Source organism: Pipra filicauda, unplaced genomic scaffold (genome assembly GCF_003945595.2).
Source record: "Pipra filicauda isolate LSUMZ 115617 unplaced genomic scaffold, ASM394559v2 scaffold43_size3849885_pilon, whole genome shotgun sequence".
In the NCBI taxonomy this organism is placed as follows: domain Eukaryota; kingdom Metazoa; phylum Chordata; class Aves; order Passeriformes; family Pipridae; genus Pipra; species Pipra filicauda.
Genome location: NW_024104576.1, coordinates 2,459,311 through 2,469,085, shown reverse-complemented (window position 1 = coordinate 2,469,085; position 9,775 = coordinate 2,459,311). Strand labels below are relative to the sequence as shown.

At 38.5% G+C, this 9,775-nt stretch overlaps 1 protein-coding gene across 7 annotated transcripts in view; it reads left to right on the top strand.

Annotated features, from left to right (window-relative positions):
- Nucleotides 1–9,775, top strand: part of JAKMIP1 (janus kinase and microtubule interacting protein 1) — a 161,565-nt gene that overhangs the window by 142,383 nt on the left and 9,407 nt on the right. For all 7 annotated transcript variants that reach the window (XM_027736209.2, XM_027736202.2, XM_039385841.1 and 4 more), the window contains one exon: nt 8,761–8,826. In XM_027736209.2, coding sequence (XP_027592010.1) covers nt 8,761–8,826 — 66 coding nt within the window. The remainder of the gene's footprint in view (nt 1–8,760; nt 8,827–9,775) is intronic.

Here is a 9,775-nt window from a genome sequence, read left to right as displayed (position 1 = left end):
ATTATAACAGATAGTTATTTTGGTCTAAATGTATTTATAAAATTCAGTAACTTACTATCAAGATCAATGTGATTGAATATATATGCTGAGAAATGCAGTGCATGGGTGCAGCTGCTAAAAGGTTCATTCTCCTCAGGAAGGCAAATAAAGAAGCTACAAATGCATAATAAAGATTAACAAGAACAATTCTTCTACGTCAGTAACTATTAATTGGATTATTATGGCTGAGATTACAGAACATAGAAAAGAATAAAATTTTTACCTGCTGTGTAAAGGAAATCTTGGTGAGGATCAGAGAGATACAGTACATCCAAAATAATCTCTTATTATCGTATTCAACTGGCTAAAATTTACATTAGGTTTTCATTCATAAAGTAAAACAAGATGGCAACAAACATAACTTAAGATAATTCTGTTACAGTGGGCTTTTTTGTTTCCTTATGACCACTATGCAAAATCACATTTTAGGAACAGAGAACTAAAGGGAGCATTTGGATTCCCGAATCCAAACCCCTTACAGTAGCAGATTCAACAGCTTAAGTAAATTCATGTGACAATTTCCTATGCAAATTGAATTGTTAAAACAGTACAGGCTTTTAAACATCTGTTAAAATACATTAGATTTAAAAACGCCCAAGAAATATTTTCATTAAGGAATTCTATCCATCACTTTAGTGATTTGAATAATAGCTAAAGGCAAGTCAGTTTATATTCATCTTTGTTTAAATTCATACATGTAACATAGTTATACTGTTCACATTATTAAAGATCTTACATACCTGTGTCTTAATAGTGATGAGAATCTGCTTAAAATAATGATATAATGAAAAATTACTGATTCTTCCCCTTGTCAAATTGATAAAATATTTCCCATGCTAAATTTTGCCGCAGAATGAGATATGTTCTTGATCATAAGATGGCTTCAGAGAGTCAAAACCTGGTTCATGTCAGATACAGTCCACCAATGGTGCCTATGCTGTGAACGTACATTAACCTGAACCTTTGCAACATTTCAGAGCCGAGGCTTTAAGCAGCTTAGCAAATCCTTCTTGGTCTGCTTTGTGCTAAAATTATCAAATTGTTTTCTTGGATTTGCTGGTGAATGTAAATCCAATAAGAGTGTGTCACAGGAACTGTTAAGGTAATTTCTAAACCCCCTGTTTAGTACATTCCCGTGTTTTCACAAGTACAGTAGCATGGCAAAGAGCATATTTTGCAGGTAGGTAAATTGATCTTGATATTGCTGTGTGTAAAACATTTGTACAGATGGGCTCTTTACTTACACACTTATCTGGGAAACAAGAACATCAGTTCCGCAGTTTGACACCTACGTGAAGGATCATGTGGTCATGTCACACAAATTTCTTTCCTGATAGATTTTGCCCCATTTGACAAAGCTCCTTGAGGATTTGAAGCCATCCAAGATGTTGGTTCAGGACTGTGAATGGCTGACTAGTACTGTGGGTGAATTGGAGAGAACAAAAGGCTTGGATGAAGAAGTCTACTTCATCTAGCTTGCATCACTGTCCAGTAAATGGAAAACAGAAATTCCTAGAGTCTGTATTTGCTACTAAAAAAAATTATCTGAGCTGGCAGATCAGGTCAAAGAAAACCCAGAATGTGCATGAGGCACCATATAATTGTAGAGTGACACAGTCCCTTTCTCATCCGAATTTGTGGTAGCATGGAAGATAAGCTTAACCAAATGAGGAAATGTGCACATTTGGTTGCCTGATGGAGGAAATCTGCACCTAGCATTTTAAAGTAATGAGGCACTTCAGTACATCTCAGATCAATTTTTTTCCTTCGTAATGCTGAAGTTCCTCCCATGTCTGACTCTCAAAATGATGACAAATCATTGCTGGGCTGATATATTGCCTCCAGCATAAAAATGATAGCCCTGAGACTGCAACCCAGGGCTCACTGAGCTCAGCAGAAGGAATTCCATTAATTCCAGTGCACTATATTAATGGCAATGGTATTTAATGTAGATAGATTGCTATTATAACACAAGCTGGGCACACATACTTCATGTATTTTATGTTGGAATGCCGTTAACCTTTTCTTTTTTTTCAATAGAGCAATATTTTCATTTTGGCTAAACAGCAAGCTGAGTGTTCTAAGCCTGCGTTATTGGAATATTTCTGTTAGTGAAAGTAGATTAATATTTCCAAGCACACATCCACCATCATGCTGCTTACATTTCACCTAAACTTTGATTCCTCAGATCTCCCAGACATGTGGCTTGCAACCTTGAGGTTGCAGTATAGCCACAGGAGGCAAACCATGCAAAAATTATTGAAATTTCCCTTTTGAAATCAGTACCTGTCTGATTCTCCTCTGGCAATGTATTAATATGATTTCATTGAACTCTTTGCCTTCAATTCAGTTTTAAATACTGAATTTTTCCTTTTTATTTGCACCTTGTACAAGGGAGTAATGAAAATAATGAATCTGCATCTAAGGTTATCTAGCCTTTTGCTGAGTTTGGATGCATTTGGAAAACAAAAATCTATACGGAAATTTTCCAGCTATGGGGAAAATGGACCTGTAGGTGAAGAGACACCTGAATTGGTCCTACCGAAGCCAGTTCAGGTACCATACTTCATGCAAACCTAAAGACTCACACTCTTTAGGAAGGTCAGAACAGCTGGGAGTAGGAATTTTTAGTCCCATCTTGGTGTGTCAGCCCTCTGCTACTTGAGAAAAGAAGAGCTGACTTGTCTTAATTTCCCTCACAGTACTGGAAGGCACTTGCCATCCACGTTTACCAAAGAGAGTTGCTTAAGTGAATAATTGCACTTCAAAAAGTGTATCCTGTTTCCCAGAAAGATGAACTTTCCATCATGAGCTGAAAGGATATGGAGGGTTATGAGCATTTAGGAGGAATCTTCTTCACATTAGGAATCTTTTGCTGAGAAAAATGTCTAATTTCTCATTTTTGGGGCAGTTTGGCTGCCCTTTGTGTTTGGGATCTCTCCAAGAGTTAGAGATTGGAGAGAACTGCAGTCAGAGAATGTATAATTTATACAACTGTGGCTGACTGATGGTAAACTTCCCTTTTATGACTATTCAGTAATGTCATTTGTAGTGCCACGTTAGGGGCAGTCTTTGCCTGCCTTTGTGTTACAGACTTCCAAAGGAAAAGTGTACTTTAGTTGCCTGAATTTTCTGGATGTGCTCTCTCTTACCTAACTGTTACCATTTTTAGGCTGTCCTTCAGGGTTATACCTCTGCCACCTGCCTTTGTATAGGTTCATATGTAACTACTATTGAGAAAAATTTTATAACGGAACTTAAAAGTCTGTTCAAATTACAATTAAGTAATAAGTAAGGCATCTTTAGCATCTTTGTTCTGTGGCTGTCTGGCAGTGCAAGTGGATCTCTGAGCTGAGCCCCCCTCCTGGCAGAGCTGGAGCTGCTGCTGTTCAGCATAGCCTGGCCAGCAGAGCCATCTGCTGATAGCTCTGCACAGGGAACGGCCCTCAGCCCCTGCTGTGCTCTGGCTGCTTGTGAGCACTTACTCGGAAGTGCCAGCAAACTTCATTGCCAGTAGAAGAATGATTTTTTTATCTAGTAGGTGCTTGCCATACTGAAATGGATGCTTGTCCTACCCTCTTTTGAAACTCGGGGAAGCTCCATGCGAGTGAGGGCAGTTACAGGGAGTATTTGCAAATGTAACATCCATCATCCAGAAGTTTTGTGATGAGATTTCATTTGCCGTTGTAATAAAATCAATGACAAATTAGTGTTCATTATTTTGGCAGGTTGGTTCTGAATGTGGGTGAGGTGGGCAGTGTTAAGAAACTGTCCCTTATGTTTGCACTGCTCTCTTCCATGGTTGCATTCCCATTACCTGCTTTTGCCTGACTGTGGCTCTTTGTCTGCCTACAGTAATTCCATTGTATGGCCCCATGATTTGACAAAACAGCATTATTCTCATAAATCCTGTCAGTCCCAAAAAGGTGCACTTGCGTGACCGAGGGGCAGCTATTAACTGTAGGAACATGGGAATTGCTAGAACCCAGCAGAGTCCATCATCCCTAATCCTTGCTTTGACTGTGGCCACTATCCATATCTTCTATCCCTTTCTTTTTAAAAAAGAAAATAAACATAAGAACAACCTGTGGTTTTTTTTTCAACTGAAACTTATCAAAGTTTTGAGAGCAAGATAGAGTCAATTTTGTTGCCTCCTAATATTTTTTTTTGTGCTGTTGAAAAGGTACTGGATTTACACTGCAAGGTTCCTGCGAGCCTAGAGCTGAATGCATTTTTAATATCACAATTGTTATAACTCTATATGACACAGAAGGAAAAGCTCGACTTACTGATCATCAATTTATACCCTGAAGCATGAAAGCAGGTAGAATTTCTTGATAACAATGAAGTACTTATACGTGATTTGTTGCCACAGTCACGCTTTTGCAAACATAAACAAATCAGAATTCTCTGAAAGCATCTAATCAAGTGTTGAAAATCTGAGACTCCACAGCTTCTTGATTTGTAATTCTTGCAAATAAAAGGAACAGTTGATAAAGATGTAAAGACTGTTTATTGGACAGAGCCTCAAGCAGTTTTACCTTTGGTCTTAATTAGTATCTGTAACTTTTGTGTGATTCCCTTCTTGGTAGTTTAATATAACCTTTGACTGATAAACATCTCTGGCTACCTCTAGAAGATACTTCTTTTTTTACAACTCCAATTGCTGCATATATTTTACATGTACTTTTTAAAGTCATGTTTTGGAAATCATTATCTTCGTGGTCAAGATAATGCTGTAAATGTAGAAAGGTACAATAAGGGGAAATTGTTATTTTTATGTGTTAAATACTCTATGCAGGTTTTTTTCCAGTCAATAAATTGCATAAACTTTTATATATTTTTAAGACCATCTCTGCAGTTAAATGAAAATAAATGAGTTAAATCAGACTTTTCAGGATATATAAATAGCTGAACCAGGCTGGTTATCTTCCAGTGCTGTCCCTGAGCAATCAGAGGATATTGATGGGAATAGCTACGCCCACTTCATCCTCCTGGATAATCCTCCAGGGGGAAGCAAGTAAACAACTAGGAGCAAACAACTCCAAGCTTTGATACTCAATGAAAAATTCCAGCCCAAGGTTGTGTTTTAGAACCTGTCTAGGTTTGAATTTTTAATTTCTGTAGTAAAGAAGTTAGTTACGGAATCTTACTCATTTGCAGTGTAAATATTCTGTCATTGTGATTTCCACTCATAGAAGAGGAATACAAGCTGTTTAAGCAGCAGCCACCTGCCTTCAGCATATTATCCTTGTGCTGCAAGTCCAGAACAGTTCTACAGATACACATGTATACCTGTAAATAGTCTGCTCTACTGACTATATCCACTGTGTCCACTACAGCAGCACAGAAACAGCAGCGATGCCCTGGCCTCCTGCCAGGCCATGCCCACAGCCATGGCTGTTATCAGAACATTCCCAGGCCCAATTCAGTAAGGTGATAAGCAGTACAGCACTACAGCAGGCAGAGAAAGCAAAAAGTGGCCACCAACGAGCAGTAGGCTCTAATACAGAGTCAGGAAAGCAAACCTCATAGCAAACACAGGAGCCTGCTGATTACTAGGTAAACATCATTAACAGCAATAAATTCAATCTAGTGCATTCCAATCAAACCCACTGTTACCTCGAACCCCTCCAGCCCAGTGTTGAGCACCAAAAAGGACTGTGGTGGTTTAACTCCAGCCAGCAACCAAGCCCCGCTCCCGCTCACTCACTCCCCCACCAGTGGATCGGGGAGAGAATTGGAAGGGTAAAAGCTGGAAAACTCGTGGTTGAGATAAAGACAGCTTAATAGGAAGAGCAAAAGCCACTCACACAAGCAAAACAAAACAAGGAATTAATTCACCACTTCCCACGGACAGGCAGGTGTTCAGCCATCTCCAGGAGAGCAAGGCCCCGTCACACATAACAGTGACTTGAGAAGACAAACATCATCACTCCAAACATCCCTCCTTTCCTCCTTCTTCCCCTCAGTTTATATACTGAGCATGATGTCAAACGGTCTGGAATATCCCTTTGGTCAGTTTGGGTCACCTGTCCCAGCTGTGTCTCCTCCCAGCTTCCCAGGCACCCTCAGCTTCCTTGCCAGCGTGGCAATACGGAAAGCAGAAAAGGCCTTGGCTCTGTGTAAGCCCTGCTCAGCAATAACAAAAACATCTCTATTAATGTAATCAACGCTGTGTTCAGCACAGATCCAAAACATAGGCCCATACTAGTAACTATGAAGAACTATTAACTCTACTGCAGCCAAAACCAGCACAATCTGCCTTACTGATATCAATCTAGTTGGTTTGAGGGTATTTTGTAGATTTTTCACTGCTAAGAAATTCAATCCTTTGAGTTTTACCTTTCAATTGGTAGGTTGTCTTTGTATTTAAACTGATTTTTAGGAAAGCGTATATTTCTTCAACTTAAAACTATTCTCTATCTTTCATCTCCCAAAATTTAACTATTTTTATGGGTTATGGGTGGGAATTGGAGAATAGAAGCCTCAGACCTTTTTTAGAACCATTCTGAGCTGTTTTAGAGAACAGCTGAATAGCTGTAATCTTTTGAAAAGATTAAAAATTCATAAGGGAATAATAACATCTCAATTTTTACTTAATTAACAGAATTCCTAAATCTTAAAAATGTCATCTTATCCTAATTAACTTGTTCTTTTATAAAGGAACCCTTGCTGTAAACCCTGAGGTGAGAAAGCCACCAGATGTTTGATGGCTTCTTTTTTTTCCTTTTTTTCTGAAGGCAAACTCTCAGCAGTTATTGAAAAAATATCTCACATGATAAATCTTGAAGATGAAAATGATATTTAAAAATGTTACTTCTAGCCACTTATCTCACTACAGTTAAATTTTACCACAGAGCATAGCACAACCCCCAGAGAATTGAAGTCTGTCACTCAGCTCTGGGATGTGGTTGTAAGAAGGAATCAGCATAACTGAAATGACGATGAGAGAAACAGGAGTCAAACCTCATGAACTAGAGATCTCAGAGGTGATTAAATCTGCCTGCTTCTCATCCCATGGTTTTTTACAGTGATTGTAACATTCCTGGTACACACCATCTATAAAAATGATCACTTGAGAGATAGGCTTGCCTTGAGCAGGGAGTAGATGAAGTATAAATCAATTCAAATGTAATAGAGGAAAAGTGAAATTAATACAGCTGTGCTCGGGGCATTTGTTACTGTCAGGAAAGCTGCATGCATTATGTCACACAAGGGTAATCTGGTTTGTGTTGGTTTGTATATTTACTGAGGAGATCTTTGACCATTGCAGTACGATATAGAGGAGATTTTTATTCACGTACTCTGACTGTGTTATATTCAAATCAGTCATTTAAGTAAAATCTTTCATTTTGAAATAGCAGCAACAATAACAAAACTTTTTTGCTCGTGGCCTCTCTTTCAATATTTGTGTGGAGGAGTATATCCTAGGAAAAGTGAACTCCAGGGTTGTGTGTACCTCATTTTTGGAGTAGTTCCAGGTTAGATTTGAAATTTTCAAGCCAAGCTCTGAGGTTCTCCAAGCCAGTTTGGTCATTGGATCAGCTGCTACCTTGCTGCAGCTATCCTGGGCTACCACGAGTGTGGGGCACTTACCACTATTTGAGGTCTTTGAACTGAATGCAGGTAAGCAACTACCAACATCAGCTGATATGCACAGGTTTATAAGTAATGACTGGATATTGTTTTGAGAGATATTAATTGTTCAAATCAATTTGGGAGTTATAAAATAACTTGTGTGTGGTGCAGCAGCAGCTACATTAATTTTATTGGCCTATGCCATTCACATTAGAGGAGGAGATAATTTGTCTTCCCAAGTTCGGGAGCTGTTAACAACCTTAGCTGTTGTAGGCCGGGCTGAGATTGGACAGTTAATCCTGAAAAAAAACTTATTGTATAAAGTTGCTCTTTGATATCCAGTGACTGTTAGTAGGAGAGTCCTACTTTAATAAATAATAAACCTACCGCAACAAGTAAATGGTACTAAAAGTGTAATAAAATGCATCTGAATTGTAGAAGCCACCCAAAATTAAAGGAAAAATAAAAAATACTCATAACTTATATAAAGCAAACAAGGGGATATGTGATATAGAAAGGAACTAAGATATGTGCACCCAACAGGAGTCATACTTTAGAAGAATCTTTGTGAAACTGAACAAGAAAAATCCTTAAAAATATGGGGAGCTATACTGAAGAAAACATTCCCTCTGGTTCTGTGGGAGGTAACAGGTGATAGGACACAGCTGAATCTTTGGATGGTGCCTTAGTGATGAACTGAAAATCTGAGTGTTCTGTTTTTTTGTGGTATAGCATGACTACGCCAGAAGCATGTTATGTTTTATAGGAAAAGAAAATAGGGAGTTAAAAGGATATATAATAGTGTAATCTGCTGACTGTCTAGGTAAGTTGCAGAGAAAGTAATGTTGTACTTCTAAGAATTTTGGTGCTAATTGGAATCGTGTATATATGTTAAAATTATGATTAATGAGTGGTAATGAGTAAACATGATGTTCTGAACACGCAGCTTGCTTGAAATGCCATGGTTTCATGGAGACACGGAGCATTCCTGCCAGGGACACGCCTAATATAACTGTATAGATAGTGTTACATTAATAATGGGCACTTGTTCTCTTTATTTTTAACCTATTTCTTATCTTTTTGATTCATATACTTTTCAAATTAGATATAATAATGTCTATTTTGCCTTTTCTGTTCCAGCGAATTCGAGATCTAGAAGATAAAATAGAGCTTCAAAAGAGGCAACTCAAAGAAATTGAGGAAAAGGTAAATAAAATTCTGGGCAGCACCAATGGATTTCTTCTCTACAAATTTATTTTTCTCCGTTGCATTGATGTTAGTACTCCTTAACCTAGTATCATTAAATCTATTTTTAAAGCAAGATAAATTGGAGTTCAAGCCATTGCTGTGTGAAATGATGGTCTTTCTCTAATCTGCTCAAAACCATTTCCTATCCAGATTTTCTGTCAATTACAGGAAGGCATCGAGGGCTCTGGAGAGACACTAGACTAGTAGGGGGAGGATTTGATGATGTTTAGATCAAGAAAGAACATACAGATTTGTCTGACACATTTGGTTAGCTCAGCCCTGTTTGGGTATCATTGCTCTGCCAAACTTTCAAGTACTAAAAATTAAAACAAAATTAATAAGATGCCTATGACATCATTTACAGTCGAGAATATTTCTTACTTTAAGATAGAAACAAATTAATATCCTGGGTCCAAATTTTCTTGTCTTTTGAAAAAGCTCTGATCAAAACTCGAGACAGCAAATGTGTTTGTGTCACTGTTGTTCCCAAGCAAGGGATGGCCCAAGGTTCATGGGCTATCAGCTCAGGAGTTTCCCAGGTCTGTGAAGTTTAGACTGCTCTGCAGGGCATGGGCTGACAATGGGTCTTTCTCTTGGCCCCAGGAAAGTGTTTTAGCTTGTTACTTTTGCTGAATCAGTGCCTAGATCCCAACACGAGTTACATCGTCTCAGGTTAATTTTCTCCAGCATTTATGGATACCTAATCCTACATAAACACACTGGTAGGCTGAATGAAGAAGTTTTTTCTTTTGGGATGAGAATGCGGTGAAAGATGAGAGTTGAAAGAGGTCAGTGGGTCTTGCAGAACTGAGAGAGTCTTTGGGAACCAGCTCACTGGATGTTGAAAGGTTTCTCCCTCACCCTTCAGTGTCCCATCATCTGTCCTCCCAGTGTCACCCTCTGGGGT